Raw genomic sequence first — 16,599 nt, 5'->3', positions numbered from 1 at the left:
GGCCCAGGGGTGCTGTAGGCCCAGGGGTGCTGTAGGCCCGGACACTGTAGGCCCGGACACTGTAGGCCCAGGGGGTGCTGTAGGCCCGGGGGTGCTGTAGGCCCGGGGGGTGCTGTAGGCCCGGGGGGTGCTGTAGGCCCGGACACTGTAGGCCCGGACACTGTAGGCCCGGACACTGTAGGCCCGGACACTGTAGGCCCGGACACTGTAGGCCCGGACACTGTAGGCCCGGACACTGCAGGCCTGGACACTGTAGGCCTGGGGGGTGCTCTAGGCCCGCACAGTGTAGGCCCGGAGGCCCGGGCGCCGCTTAACAGAGGTTGCGTAGCAATCCACCGCCCGGCCCGGGCGGCCGCCATTGGTGGAGCGGGAGCACATGGCCGCTGGCTGTGTGAGGTCACGTGGGGCGCGGGGCGGTGACGTCACCCTTTGTCCCTTATTTGGGAGTGAGGAAGTTGGCAACCCTAGTTGGGTGGTTATTGAATATAGAAGTTGGGAGGTGATGTTGCAGTTGTATAAGATGTTGGTGAGGCCACATTTAGAATATTGTGTTCAGTTCTGGGCACCGTGTTATAGGAAAGATGTTGTCAAGCTGGAAAGGTTAGAGGATGGTGTCTGGACTAGACGGTCTGGCCTATAGGGAGAGGTTGAGTAGGCTGGGACTCTATTGCTTAGAGCGCAGGAAGACGAGGGGTGATCTTATAGAGGTTTAATTTAGTTTAGAGATACAGTGCGGAAATAGGCCCTCCTATAGAGGTGTATAAATGTATGAGAGGAATAGATCGGGTAGATGCACAGAGTCTCTTGCCCAGAGTAGGGGAATTGAGAACCAGAGGGCATAGGTTTAAGATGAGAGGGGAAAGATTTATCTCAGGGGTAACTTTTTTACACAAAGGGTGTGTATGGAACAAGCTGCCAGAGGAGGTAGTTGAGGCTGGGACTATTGCAACATTTAAGAAAAACATTTAGACAAGTACATAGATAGGACAGGTTTAGAGGAATATGAGCCAAACGCAGGCAGGTGGGACTAGTGTAGCTGGGACATGTTGGTCAGCATGGGCAAGTTGGGCCGAAGGGCCTGTTTGCATGCTGTATGATGCATGACTATGATATCTGCTCCCTTCAATTTCTGAGTTCTTTGACCATCCTATCTTTATCCCAGGACCATGCCGACCTTCAATGATAGTCCGACAGCACATACAGAGGTCGGTCCTTTGGCCCATCCATGCCGACCATCTAAGCTAGTTCCATTTGCCTGCATTTGGTCCATATCCCTCTAAACCTGTCCTATCCATGTACCTGCCCACTAGGGACAATGTTTACATTTGCCAAGCCAATTAACCTACACACCTTTGGAGTGTGGGAGGAAACTGAAGATCTCGGAGAAAACCCACGCAGGTCACGGGGAGAGCGCACAAACTCCGTACAGACAGCGCCCGTAGTCGGGATGGAACCCGGGTCTCCGGCGCTGCATTCGCTGTAAGGCAGCAACTCTACCGCTGCGCCACCGTGCCGCCCTTAAATGTTGAATGTGAGGTTTGAGCGGGCAGAGCTCATCAAACATGGGTAGCACAGTGGGCTGAGCTGATTGCTCACAACGACAGAGACCCTGGTTCAACGCCAGAGACCCGGGTTGAATGCCAACCTCCGGTGTTGTCTGTGTGGAGATTGTACAGGCCTTGGAGTCCGAGCAACACCATCATAAATCCTCCCTGTACTCCTTCCAGGTTCAGAAGCAAAGAGTTAGATAACTCTAACTAGAGTCAGAGAAATAACCACCTCAGAAGAAGATGAATAAGTTTATTGGCCAAGTATGTGCACGTACAAGGAATGTGCCTTGGTGCTCCGCTCACAAGTAACAACACGAACATACAGTAAACGATTAAGAATAAAGCATAAAACATAAAAACATTAAGACTACAACACTATGGTTTAAACATGTGAGTGAAATAAACCAGAGCAAAAAGAGACGACAGGCTTTTGGTTATTGAGTTGAGCTACTGTTCGTGGAGAAAAGTTGTTTTCATGTCTGGCTGTGGCTGCTTTGACAGTCCGGAGTCGCCTTCCAGAGGGAAGTGTTTCAGAGTTTGTGGCCAGGGTCAGAGGGGTCAGAGATGATCTTGCCCGCTCGCTTCCTGGCCCTTGCAGTGTACAGTTCGTCAATGGGGGGAAGGTTGCAGCCAACAACCTTCTCAGCTGTGCGAATGATCCGTTGCAGCCTCCGGATGTCATGCTTGGTGGTTGAGCCAAACCACACCATGATGGAGAAGGTGAGGACAGACTCAATGATAGCAGTATAGAATTGGACCATCATTGCCTGTGGCAGATTGCCGCAGGAGGTACATCGTCGATGAGAACCTTGATGACAACTTCAGCACAGTTCAGGTCTCTGAGACGCAGGTTTGATTCTCCTCTGTGGGTCTAATCCCATACAGAGATGGTGGCAGCCTGATTCAGAGTTAGCATTTAAAGGACACTTGGACAGGTGCATGGGCAGGAAAGGTTTAGAGAGAGATGGACAAGATGCAGCAACTTAAAACTAGCTTAGATGGGGCATGTGGGTCAGCATGGAGTTGGGCCGAAGAGCCTGTGTCCATGTTGATCATTGTCAGGGCGACTGATGGACGAATGTCTGGAGAATCAATTGAAGGTTTGCAGAGGTTTAAAACAAAATCCAGATATGAACCATTCTGATGGTCCAGCTGTTTTCCCAGATGTTTAATGCTCAGCGTGAGGTGAATGTTTGATGTTGTAGGCTCCCAGTCTCGAGGGACGAATGAGAACCGTGTTTGACAAAGTTGCTGCTGAGGCTGGAACCATTTGGGATAACAAGACATGTTGTTCCCACTGAGACCAGTGCAGTGATGGTGGACAGTAGTGTTTGCAGACCAGCGCGGCTGCAAGACGATGCGTAAACTGGCCATTTGGTTCACTTCAATGTCACCCAGCACAGAAAAAGGCCCTACCAGCTCCAACTAGGGGTGCCAACTTCCTCACTCCCAAACAAGGGACAAGGTGACGTGACCTCACCAAGCCAGTGGCCGGCTACATGCTCCCGCTCCACCAATGGCGGCCGCCCAGGCCGGGAGGTCGGTTGCTAGGCAACCTCCGTTAGGCGACACCCGGGCCTTCGGGCCTACAGTGTCCGGACCTACACTGTCCGGACCTTCACTGTCCGGGCCTACACTGTCCGGGCCTACACTGTCCAGGCCTAGAGTGTCCGGCCCAACACTGTCCGGACCTACACTGTCCGGGCCTACAGCGACCAGGCCTACACTGTCCAGGCTTACACTGTCTGGATCTAGACTGTCCGGACCTACACTATCTGGACCTACAGCATCCGGGCCTACAGTGCCCCGCGGGCCTAATACGGGATAAGGGCGGTCCCGTACGCAACAAAGTAGTTTAGCCCAATATGCGGGATGTCCTGGCTAATACGGGACAGTTGGCGACGCTGACCTCTGCCCAACTGCCCCGGTCCCCTGGGGACAAAGACTGTGGGACCTCTGCCCAACTGCCCCGGTCCCTGCCCCGGTCCCCTGGGGACAAAGACTGTGGGACCTCTGCCCACCTGCCCCGGTCCCCTGGGGACAAAGACTGTGACCTTGCATTTTATGGCGATACCTCAGGTGCGACGGATGAGCCAGGGCGAGGAAGAATGATTTTGAACGCTGTGAGTCAGCGAGCGCAGAATTAACACACACAGCTAACCATTTTAAGCACTTTATTTTTTTTAAAAGGTCAGAAATTAATCAATGGCAAAAGGTAAAATACTGAAATATGTAGCATACAGCACATCGTATCTAAAGCACAGACAAGCACTACATCAAACTAATCTGGCAGCAATCTAAAGAGAAAATAAATTCAAAGCTACTGTTTTGCTTGTAGCAGCTGAGGGGATGGACAGCTTCACGTTGTGTGGGGTGTGGGGACCTGTGGGTGTGGGGACCTGTGGGTGTGGGGGACGTGTGGGGTGTGGGGGACCTGTGGGTGTGGGGGACCTGTGGGTGTGGGGGACGTGTGGGGTGTGGGGACCTGTGGGTGTGGGGGACCTGTGGGTGTGGGGGACCTGTGGGTGTGGGGGACGTGTGGGGTGTGGGGACCTGTGGGTGTGGGGGACGTGTGTGTGTGGGGGACCTGTGGGTGTGGGGACGTGTGGGGTGTGGGGACCTGTGGGTGTGGGGGACGTGTGGGGTGTGGGGGACCTGTGGGTGTGGGGGACCTGTGGGTGTGGGGGACCTGTGGGTGTGGGGGACGTGTGGGGTGTGGGGGACGTGTGGGTGTGGGGACCTGTGGGTGTGGGGACCTGTGGGTGTGGGGACCTGTGGGTGTGGGGGACGTGTGGGGTGTGGGGGACGTGTGGGTGTGGGGACCTGTGGGTGTGGGGACCTGTGGGTGTGGGGGACCTGTGGGTGTGGGGGACGTGTGTGTGTGGGGGACCTGTGGGTGTGGGGGACGTGTGGGTGTGGGGGACGTGTGGGGTGTGGGGGACCTGTGGGTGTGGGGGACGTGTGGGTGTGGGGGACGTGTGGGGTGTGGGGGATGTGTGTGTGTGGGGGACGTGTGGGGTGTGGGGGACGTGTGGTGTGTGGGGGATGTGTGTGTGTGGGGGACCTGTGGGTGTGGGGGACGTGTGGGGTGTGGGGGATGTGTGTGTGTGGGGGACGTGTGGGGTGTGGGGGACGTGTGGTGTGTGGGGGATGTGTGTGTGTGGGGGACGTGTGGGGTGTGGGGGACCTGTGGGTGTGGGGGACCTGTGGGTGTGGGGACCTGTGGGTGTGGGGGACGTGTGGGGTGTGGGGACCTGTGGGTGTGGGGACCTGTGGGTGTGGGGGACGTGTGGGTGTGGGGGACCTGTGGGTGTGGGGGACGTGTGGGGTGTGGGGGACGTGTGGGTGTGGGGGACCTGTGGGTGTGGGGGACCTGTGGGTGTGGGGGACGTGTGGTGTGTGGGGGACCTGTGGGTGTGGGGGACCTGTGGGTGTGGGGGACGTGTGGGGTGTGGGGGACGTGTGGGTGTGGGGACCTGTGGGTGTGGGGGACGTGTGGGGTGTGGGGGACGTGTGGGGTGTGGGGACCTGTGGGTGTGGGGACCTGTGGGTGTGGGGGACGTGTGGGGTGTGGGGACCTGTGGGTGTGGGGGACGTGTGGGTGTGGGGGACCTGTGGGTGTGGGGGACCTGTGGGTGTGGGGACCTGTGGGTGTGGGGGACGTGTGGGGACCTGTGACATTCACAGCGGGGCAGAGACGGGGGCAGAGACGGTTCTGGCACGCAGGGCTGGGAGAGGCGGGGAGGGGTGCTTGTAATCATACTCTGACCCCTCTCTCTCTCTCTGTCTCACTCACACACATACTTGCTCTCACACACACCCACACCCACACCCACATACACACTCACACACACTCACTCGCACTCACTCACACACACACTCACACGCACTCACTCACACTCACATTCACACACACTCACTCACACACACTCACACCCACTCGCTCACACACACTCACTCACGTCAGAGATTTCCAATCAGCTGGAGTTTCAGGGGAGTCCCCCAGGACTAATTCTATGTGGCAATAAAATGTCCCTGAAGTGAACAACACACAGGTCCCATTGCGAAGTGTCTCCCCTCAGCTGGTACCAAAAAAGCAGGCCATGGCAATAAAATCAAAAGGCTTCGGCTGTCAAGAGATATCTGTGTACAGTATTGTAGAACTTGGACCTTCCAGATCAGTGTGACATGACTCCGTTTCTTCCCTGTTTCTTTTGCATGTGGATAGCAAATTAGTTTTGATTGTTTGACAGTTTAGAGAATTTTGACGGTAGGATTACACCGGGCAGCTGACCGTTACTCCTTGATCCGTTCATTACACAGTTAAGCTATGGCACAACTACAAAGCTTTCCATAACAGCGCAGAATCACCATGCTCGCGACACGTGTTTATAGCAAAAAACCATTTCCTCCTTTCCTATTTTTACCCCCCAAAAACCTTTACCAATGCCAAACTGATTTACCGTTACAAACTTTCCCGTATTTATCACAATCTTTTTTTAAAATTCAAAATAAGATCTGAATTTTTCTTTCAATAACTATGTACATAAGTGCAAAAAAAGATGTGTCACACACAGTCACACACGAACAGGTCAATCAGTTAAACTGCAGCAATCCAGAGTTCCTGTTTACATTACACCATACTTCCAAGTTATAAAAGCCCGTTCTAAGTCGACAAGTTGTAAAACCTTTTTGACTGAGTATTAAAATGTACAGACACAGATCCAGGTCGCGTACTTTTCGAGTGGAACTTTGGGAATTGAAGAAAGTCAAAGGATAACATTTCTTGTTGCCTGAGTGTGTCTAACAGTACCATTCTTTAAGTCCACGATGATGTACATTTTTTTTTAAAATTACAAGTGAAAATTCACAAATAATTTATACAAAGGTAGCCATGTTGTAGATTAGTTGCCATAACAACAACTCAACATCATAATTAGTATTAACAATGAGTCTATCATTGTCCAGAGTTACAAAGTTAATTTTGTTCTAAAATGTAAACTACATAACCTGGGTATGTATTGTGTATGAAACTTTCACCATACCCCAGTGAAGATTAGCACTAAAATAAATGACTTTTAATGAATTAATAAATGTTTTCAAATACAAATGTTAAAACCAAACTTCTTCTAACAGTCCCTCAGATTTCAATTGTTAGTTCCTGATTGACTGTAATTAAAACTAAATGGTCAACGAAAACAATGGAGAAACCACAGCAATCAAGGGTTAGAAAGTGAAATAAAATGTTGATTTGAGTCTTACCACCAAGACTATAGTATGTGCTGTTATGTACTTACATTTAGATTATTGGCTCAAACTAAGATTATATTGTTTTAAAACCATTATAGTAACTAAGGCCTTTTACAGGCGATGTCATTATGTTATTATCTCGCTGATTCCTCTGGGAGGAATGAAACTTTGCAATCTTTTAGCATGCATTACTGTGAAACACACTGGTGAAGAATTTTAGTACAGTACAGTCCTGTCAGATTGTCCAACAGACCCCTGCAAACTACATGTCCTAAGTCGTTAATGGAACGTATGGCTGGTAAACAATGACTGTCCCAATTAATACAACCATTTCACTGGCTTTAAAGCACCCAAGGTAGACACAGAGTGCTGGAGTAACTCAGCGGGTCAGGCAGCATCTCTGGAGAGAAGAAATGGGTAATGCTTCGGGTCGAGACCCTTCTTCAGACTGAGAAGGGTCTCGACCCAAAACGTCACCCATTTCTTCTTTCCAGAGATGCTGCCTGTCCTGCTGAGTTATTCAGCATTTTGTGTCTACCTTGGGTGTAAACCAGCATCCCACACACTTAAAAGCAGCTTCTGATTACTCGTGTTAGCCGAGCTTTGCGATGCATGAAAAGATGGGAGGTGATGACGTGGATGCAGCCTAACTAGAGAATTCCCTGCTCCTGCCCTTTCTACCTTCTTCCCACTTTATCCTTGCGTGACCCGTCTCATCCAAGGCTAAGCATTTCTTGCATATCAATTGCATAAGGCTGAGAGAACTAAACAAAAAGATAAACAAAAGCTAATGGATGGTGTGAAAGAAATGTTTTGGTGATAAAGACGAGGGCTGAAACTGAGGCTCGCTAGGCTCAGCAAACAGTCGTACAAACAAACAGTCCCTTGAAGCAGGAACCTTTTATATTTAGAGTCACATTCAGATAATGTGACTATAATGAACAATGCACATGAGCTCATGACTTTTAGAGTCTGGCGACTTCCATTTTTTTAGTTAAACAGATCACTGGAATAACTGATTGCACATTTAATATTGTTTCTTGTAGTGCGGTTTTAAAAGTGGCAATTTTTGCACATTTTCCTCTTTATTTGGCGACTCTAGTTACTGGAGATTACGTTCCTTTTGAATCTCTCTCTTGTATCTTGCCAGCGACGTTCAAACATCCGTGGCAGCTGACAATAAACTACTCTAAACGTGCCCCTCTTCCGTGATGATGGAAACCTCTCACCTTCCTTTTTAAACTTCGAGACGGGAAATTATTTTAAAATTCCAAATTTACATTCTCCTGCATTTGGGCTGGTGGAAAGTGGCAGTGTGAATGAGGGGCTGATAGTTTTATAAATGTGCAGGCCAGTTCGAAGGATTGTTCTACTGTTAATATTTGACCAGGAGATGTGGTTGTCCCTGGTAAGACCAGGACTTACTACACTAACGCTTACCCCCTTGGGAAAGTGGTGGGAAACCACCTCTGAAGTGCGTGTGTGTCTGTCTAATGTCTGTGTGTGTCTGTGTGCGTGTGCGTGTGCGTGTGCGCGTGCGGTATATCTGGCGGTGAGTCCGGGCATTTCAGTTTCTCCCAGTGTTTAAATCAGGACTTGGAGGGAGGGGTGGTGGTAATGGTGCTGTTTGGGGCTTGCCAACTATCTCACTCCCAAACAAGGGACAAGGTGACGTCACCGCCCCGCGCCCCACGTGACCTCACCCAGCCAGCGGCCACGTGCTCCTGCTCCACCAATGGCGGACGCAACCTCTGTTAAGCGGCGCCCGGGCTACAGTGTCTGGGCCTACACTGTCTGGACCTACACTGTCCGGACCTACACTGTCCGGACCTACACTGTCCGGGACTACAGTGGCCCCCGGGCTACAGTGTCTGGGCCTACAGTATCCGGTCCTACAGCGTCCGGGCCTACAGTGTCATCCGGGCCTAATACGGGACAAGGGCGGTCCCGTACGGGACAAACCACTTGAGCCCAATATGCGGGATGTCCCGGCTAATATGGGGCCGTTGGCAACCCTAGTGGTGTTTCCAACCTCGTTGTCCGAGACCCTTGGAGTTGGATGTTGCACACTACAGCCCCCTCTGGTGGAGGGAGTCAGTGGTTGGGGCAGTGGGTGGCTGTGCCCATCCCTGGATACTGTGTGGATTTGTCATAAGGTAATAAGTGATAGTAGCAGAATGAGGCCATTCAGCCCAGCAAGTCTACTCCACCATTCAATCATGGCTGATCTATCTCTCCCTCCTAACCCCATTCCCCTGCCTTGTCCCCATAACCCCTGGCACCCGCACTAATCAAGCATCTATCACTCTCTGCCTTAAACATGTCCACTGAGTCAGGGGGCCAGTGCAAGCGAGGAGGGTGGAGCTCATCTCCTCTGGAGAAAGCCGACAGCTTTCACTTGGCCTCCTCGGTCACCGGTGGAGAATGAGGTGCCCCATGGACATTGGGCTGTTCCCGTCGCCATGGTGATGATGCCCCCCCCCTCCAGGGTGTGGGTGGTGGGATTGGGTGCTGAATGCCCAGGGTGGGGGGGGGGGGTCATGTATTGGACACGCCTGGCACTGTGTGGTTAGAATGTTACTTGCTGATTACAGACATTGTCTTCAGTGGACTGTTCCAGTTACCCACCCCAACATTCAGATGGCGCCTACCTCCTCCCTCCCTGCTTTACCTCACTGGTAGAACCGATGCTTCACGTCTGCAGTGGTACCCTGCACCTACAGCTGGACACGCCAGTGGTACCATGCAGCTCTGCACGCCAGTGGTACCATGCAGCTGGACACGCCAGTGGTACCATGCAGCTCTGCACGCCAGTGGTACCCTGCAGCTGAGCACGCCAGTGGTACCAAGCAGCTGAGCACGCCAGTGGTACCCTGCAGCTGAGCACGCCAGTGGTACCATGCAGCTGAGCACGCCAGTGGTACCGTGCAGCTGAGCACGCCAGTGGTACCAAGCAGCTGAGCACGCCAGTGGTACCATGCAGCTGAGAACGCCAGTGGTACCATGCAGCTGAGCACACCAGTGGAGGTGCGCAGTAAGGTTTGCACAACCCATTCTTTCATGGCATTGCCTTCGACGCTGCACAAGGTGACTGCACCTGGCATTCACCCGCATCTAATGGAGGGCAGCTCAGGGTTGTATGACTCAGGATGGGTCCCCTGTCTCTAGAGTCGCCAACTATCTCACTCCCAAATACAGGACAAGGTGACGTCTCCTCCCGGCCCGGGCGGCCGCCATTGGCGGAGCAGGAGCACGTGGCCGCTGGCTGGGTGAGGTCACGTGGGGCACGGGGCGGTGACGTCACCTTGTCCCGTATTTGGGAGTGAGGGAGTTGGCCACCCTAGTTACCGGGGAATTCCCATGATAATGTCCATCGTGACTGGATTCCCATTGCCCGGCCACAGCTTGGTCTTCATCCACCCTTTGCCAATGCCATCAAAGACCGGGTAGAGCCAAATCTCCTGAAGGGTGGATCACAATGAAAACAACTCCTCAACTCCTCCTCATCCTGGCCTAGCTTCACAAACCAGGGCGTCAGTCCACAACAACACCAGTCCAGGCTCGCCACACTCACCTGTCTGATCCGAGGCACTGAGTTGCAATGAGAAGGAAGTCGTTGTGAACAGCTTTATCATGAGATTACACACTAACACATGCAAGGCTTCTCCGCAATAACCAGCCCCACTTCATCACAACCGTTCACCAGGAAACACAGGACAAAGAGAGATCAGCGGCAGCAAGCAAGCCTTTAGCAGCAACGCCAATCGTCTCTGGTGTTGGCCATCACAACAGCTCTGGATCTCACCAAGGACAGTGATAAACTGGCACAGGTCTGCAGTTACCTGCCCCTAACATTACTGCTTTCATGCATGTTTTTGAGCCAAGCATTAATGTCATAAGGTCGTAAGGATTAGGAGTAGAATTAGGCCATTCGGCCCATCAAGTCTACTCCGCCATTCAATCATGGCTGATCTATCTCTCCCTCCTAACCCCATTCTCCTGCCTTCTCCCCATAACCTCTGAAACCCGTACCAATGTGGTTGATCGGGCACGGTCTCTCTGATCAGGACTGCTTGACCCCACCTGTGTTATGCTGAAGCATACATCAATATTTACACTGATAGTATTGCTGTACCAAACATGGCCATAACTCTGCAGGTTTTACAAGTTGATGAAATTAGATATTTCGTAGTCAAGGCGAGGGGAGATACAGACAAAGGCAAGCTTGCTCTGTGCTCCAGCTATTTTTGCCCTGTTTCCCATTGACATTCATGTTATTTTCTTTGTAATAAGGACGTAAAAAGAGGTTGTGATCAATAGGCAGTTACTGTGCGAAGCTGTTCCACAAAAGACATTGCCTTAAAAACAAAACTATTTAAAAAAAATTCTGATGTAAACTTAACATTCAGTTAAGATAACACTCTTACATAAAAACTGAGACAGATAAACATTTTCCATTGATAATATACATTAAACCGACAGTCTTTATACGCTGAAAATGCTTTTCACTATTAACATGAATTGATTATAAATGTATTACACCAATGAGATATAAGTGGTGTCACACTGCATGTGATTACTACACACACACACACACGTGGTGTCTACACACACACACACACACGTGGTGTCTAACAGGAGTCAGTAAATATACTGGACATTTTTATAGTGCTTTTCCTTTTTCTTCTTGACATTCCCATCATTTTGGTTTTGGTTAGCATGTTGGTTGTGGTAGCTTACTGTGGAGTAGGTGGGAGGGGGATGATGGGAGTATGTACAGAAAGGCCATGTGCAGTTGCCCCGGGACATGTCTCGCTACTCCCCCAGACTGCTCTCCATCACTTCAGCCCTGATGCCCTGCCACACAAGGGACAAGAATCAGAGTTAGACACTGCAGCACAGCACAGACAGACATGGTCCTGCCCAGATATCACATCCAGCAGACACGGGCCTGCCCAGATACCACATCCAGCAGACACGGGCCTGCCCAGATATCACATCCAGCAGACACGGGCCTGCCCAGATATCACATCCAGCAGACACGGGCCTGCCCAGATACCACATCCAGCAGACACGATCCTGCCCAGATATCACATCCAGCAGACACGGGCCTGCCCAGATACCACATCCAGCAGACACGGGCCTGCCCAGATATCACATCCAGCAGACACGGGCCTGCCCAGATATCACATCCAGCAGACACGGGCCTGCCCAGATATCACATCCAGCAGACACGATCCTGCCCAGATATCACATCCAGCCCCACCCAGCAACGCCCCCTACCTCACCCAATGTTTCACCACCAGCGTTATTGAGGAAGAACTATCATACCATCGTAATCCCATTGTTTAAGAAACAGTTGGACAGGTTCACGGATAGGACAGGTTTGGAGGGATATGGACCAAGCGCAGGCAGGTGGGACTTGGGTAGCTGGGGCATTGTTGGCCGGTGTGGGCGTGTTGGGCTGAAGGGCCTGTTTCCACACTGTATCACACTATGACTCTATGACTCTATACCATTAATCTTAGTACTAGATTCATATACTAGTCATAGAGTACTAGTCATAGAGTACTAGTCAGAGTACTAGTCATAGAGTACTAATTAGTATTAGTTATAGAGCACTAGTCATAGAGTACTAGTCATAGAGTACTAGTCATAGAGAACTAATTAGAGAGTACTAGTTATAGAGTACTAGTCATAGAGTACTAGTCATAGAGTACTAGTTAGAGTACTAGTTATAGAGCACTAGAGTCACCGGGAATCAGTCAAGAGTGTTTTAATGTCATACGTCCCAGATAGAACATGGAAATTCTTACTAGCAGCTCCACAAAAGAATAAGGCATAGACTATTTTCTAAATGGGGAGAAAATCCGGTAATCAGAGGTGCTAAGGGACTTGGGAGTGCTGGTGCAGGATTCCCATAAAGTTAATCTGCAAGTCGAATCGGTAGTAAGGAAGGCAAATGCAAATTATTTATTTTAAGAGTACTTGTATACAAAAACAAGGGATGTAAAGCTGAGGCTGTATAAGGCGCTGGTCAGGCCACATTTGGAATATTGTGAGCAGTTTTGGGCCCCATATCTGAGGAAGGATGTGCTGGCTCTGGAGAGGGTCCAGAGGAGGTTTACAAGAACGATCCCAGGAATGAGTGGGTTAACATAGGATGAGCGTTTGTCGGCACTGGGCCTGTACTCGCTGGAGTTTAGACTGAGGGAGAACTTTTTGAAACTTACCGAACAGTGAGCGGCCTGGATAGAGTGGATGTGGAGAGGATGTTTCCACCAGTGGGAGAGTCTAGGACTGGAGGTCCTCAGAATTAAAGGACGTTCCTTTAGGAAGGAGATGAGGAGGAATTTCTATAGTAAGAGGGTGGTGAATCTGTGAAATTCTTTGGTGTCCCATGTAGATAGGACATGTTGGTTGGTGAGAGCAAGTTGGGCTGAAGGGCCTGTTTCTATGCTATGTGACTCTATCATTAGTACTAATTAAAGAGTACTAGAGTTATCGAGTACTCATCGTAGAGTGCTAGTCATAACGTACTAGAGTCATAGCACCATACTAGTGCCATCGAGTACTCGGGCGATGGAGTAAGCTTCAGCACTAGAGAGTTTGGGAACAGCCCTGTCCATTTAGATTTAGATTTAGAGATACAGCGCAGAAACAGGCCCTTCGGCCCACCGGGTCCGCGCCGCCCAGCGATCCCCGCACACTAACATTATCCTACACCCACTAGGGACAATTTTTGCATTTGCCCAGCCAATTAACCTACAAACCTGCACGTCTTTGGAGTGTGGGAGGAAACCGAAGATCTCGGGGAAAACCCACGCAGGTCACGGGGAGAACGTACAAACTCCGTACAGACGGCGCCCGTAGTCAGGATCAAACCTGAGTCTCCGGCGCTGCATTCGCTGTAAGGCGGCAACTCTACCGCTGCGCCACCGTGCCGCTTCCAAGACCAAAATAAAATGCAGAGAGTTGTGGATGTAGCCCACGCCATCACACAGACCAGACTCCCACCTGTTGACTGAATAGCCGAGCTCTGCTGTGTAGAAAGGAACTGCAGATGCTGGTTTACACCAATGATAGACACAAAATGCTAGAGTAACTCAGCAGGACAGGCAGCATCTCTGGAGAAAAGGAAAGGAACTGGAATTTAGAAGGATGAGAGGAGATCTTATCGAAACGTATAAGATTATTAAGGGGTTGGACACGTTAGAGGCAGGAAACATGTTCCCAATGTTGGGGGAGTCCAGAACAAGGGACCACAGTTTAAGAATATGGGGTAGGCCATTTAGAACTGAGATGAGGAAAAACTTTTTCAGTCAGAGAGTTGTAAATCTGTGGAATTCTCTGCCTCAGAAGGCAGTGGAGGCCAATTCTCTGAATGCTTTCAAGAGAGAGCTAGATAGAGCTCTTAAGGATAGCGGAGTCAGGGGGTATGGGGAGAAGGCAGGAACGGGGTACTGATTGAGAATGATCAGCCATGATCACATTGAATGGCGGTGCTGGCTCGAAGGGCTGAATGGCCTCCTCCTGCACCTATTGTCTATTGTCTAAGAAGGGTCTCGACTCAAAACGTCACCTATTACCTTTCTCCAGACATGCTGCCTGACCCGCTGAGGCACTCCAGCATTTTGTGTCTGTCTTCAGCTTAATTATGCCCCTATGTTTTATGGTCTTCTCAGTTCCTGCTGAGAGAGATTCTTTAGTCAGAGGGTGGTGAAGCTGTGGGATTCTTTGTCACAGACGGCTGTGGAGACCAAGTCAGTGGACATTTTTAAGGCGGAGGTAGACAGATTCTTGATTAGTACGGGTGTCAGAGGTTATGGGGATAAGGCAGGAGAATGGGGTTAGGAAGGAGAGATAGATCAGCCATGATTGAATGGGAGAATAGTGGCTGGTGGGGTACCGCAAGGCTTGGTGCTGGGACCGCAGCTATTTACAATAGATCCCCCCTCATTCTTCTAAACTCCAGCGAATACAGGCCCAGAGTCGAGAATCCGTTCATTAGAACAAAGAAATGTGTTCTCATGTGACCTGGTCAGTGTTGTTATGTGGCTAAACAGAACATCTAATTTGCAAATGTAAATGACTTATGAATGTTGTTTTGATGGTGCTCATTGAAGGTTAAGCACATGGTATTGGGGGTAGGGTACTGACATGGATAGAAAATTGGTTGGCAAACAGAAAGCAAAGAGTGGGGATAAATGGGTCCCTTTCAGAATGGCAGGCAGTGTCTAGTGGGGTACCGCAAGGCTCGGTGCTGGGACCGCAGCTATTTACAATATACATTAATGACTTGGATGAAGGGATTAAAAGTACCATTAGCAAATTTGCAGATGACACAAAGCTGGGTGGTAGTGTGAACTGTGAGGAAGATGCTATGAGGTTGCAGGGTGACTTGGACAGGTTGTGTAATTGGGCGGATGCATGGCAGATGCAGTTTAATGTGGATAAGTGTGAGGTTATCCACTTTGGTGGTAAGAATAGGAAGGCAGATTATTATCTGAATTATGTCAAGTTAGGAAAAGGGGACGTACAACGAGATCTGGGTGTCCTAGTGCATCAGTCACTGAAAGGAAGCATGCAGGTACAGCAGGCAGTGAAGAAAGCCAATAGAATGTTGGCCTTCATAACAAGAGGAGTTGAGTATAGGAGCAAAGAGGTCCTTCTGCAGTTGTCCAGGGTCCTAGTGAGACCGCACCTGGAGTACTATGTGTAGTTTTGGTCTCCAAATTTGAGGAAGGACATTCTTGCTATTGAGGGCGTGCAGCGTATGTTTACTAGGTTAATTCCCGGAATGGCGGGACTGTCGTATGTTGAAAGACTGGAGCGACTAGGCTTGTATATACTGGAATTTAGAAGGATGAGAGGGGTTCTTATCTGAATGCATTCAAGAGGGAGCTAGATAGAGCTCTTGATAGCGGAGTCAGGGGGTATGGGGAGAAGGCAGGAACGGGGTACTGATTGAGAATGATCAGCCATGATCACATTGAATGGTGGTGCTGGCTCGAAGGGCCGAATGGCCTCCTCCTGCACCTGTTGTCTATTGTCTAGACCTGATGGGCTAATTCTGCTCCTAACATTTATGAACTTATTCTGCCACTGAGCTTAAGCAGGAGTGTTCAAAGCATAATGTACACAATTACTTCAGAACAGTGCAGTTCACATCAATATAACACAATGCTGAGCAGCGGTACAATATCAGCCAGCTAAATATTGCAACTGTATGTATTGGTGAACAAGACCGCTTCCGTGTTTACTGCCTTGCTGTCGTGATTACAGAACGCAAGGTCATGCCATTAATTCTCATCATCACTTCAGCCGAGCAGCGTGGTTTTGTCAGAGAGAATGACTCCATCATGTTTAGACACCGGCAGCAACTAATTAGTTTGCATGAGTAACGGACAGTGACTTACTGTTCTATCTGTAAGGTCTACATCTGTGTAACAAACAAGTTGCTACTGATGTCATCAATTGATAAAATGGGCATCTAAGGTGGAAGAGATTTCAGGTTAAAATGCAACCTTTTTTTATAAGCAACTTATCCTGAACATATCGACATTGATATGAACAGCTGACGTAACATAAACATTTACATGCAGTGAATGAATTAACCAGCAGTTTTTAAGAACAATAGAGGGGGAAGGAAAACTATAGTAGGAAAGAAAACAGCAGGTGTTGGTTTAAATGGAAGGTGGACACAAAGTGCTGGAGTAACTCAGCGGGTCAGGGAGCACCTGTGGAGAGAAGGAATGGGTGACGTTTCGGGTCTCGACCCTGATCAGTCTGAAGAAGG

General features: G+C 50.0%; 1 protein-coding gene across 9 annotated transcripts in view; it reads right to left on the bottom strand.

Annotated features, from left to right (window-relative positions):
* Positions 1-3,718: 3,718 nt before the first annotated feature.
* Positions 3,719-16,599, bottom strand: part of LOC144600719 (muscleblind-like protein 3) — a 49,680-nt gene continuing 36,799 nt past the window's right edge. For 3 of the 9 annotated variants that reach the window (XR_013548174.1, XM_078412640.1, XM_078412642.1), the window contains 2 exons: positions 16,220-16,293; positions 3,719-11,657 (listed from right to left, as the gene is read on the bottom strand). Coding sequence is in view for 7 of the 9 variants with exons in the window: in XM_078412640.1 (XP_078268766.1) it covers positions 16,237-16,293 (57 nt within the window). In the remaining 2 variants the exon portion in view is untranslated. Of the gene's footprint in view, positions 11,658-16,219; positions 16,294-16,599 lie in introns of those variants that run through there. The other 6 variants (XR_013548175.1, XM_078412641.1, XM_078412639.1 and 3 more) reach the window with 5 other exon arrangements.

The sequence above is a fragment of the Rhinoraja longicauda genome, chromosome 15 (genome assembly GCF_053455715.1).
Source record: "Rhinoraja longicauda isolate Sanriku21f chromosome 15, sRhiLon1.1, whole genome shotgun sequence".
Classification (NCBI taxonomy): Eukaryota; Metazoa; Chordata; class Chondrichthyes; order Rajiformes; family Arhynchobatidae; genus Rhinoraja; species Rhinoraja longicauda.
Note: the sequence above shows the minus strand (reverse complement) of the source record. Positions and strands in the feature narration are given on the sequence as shown.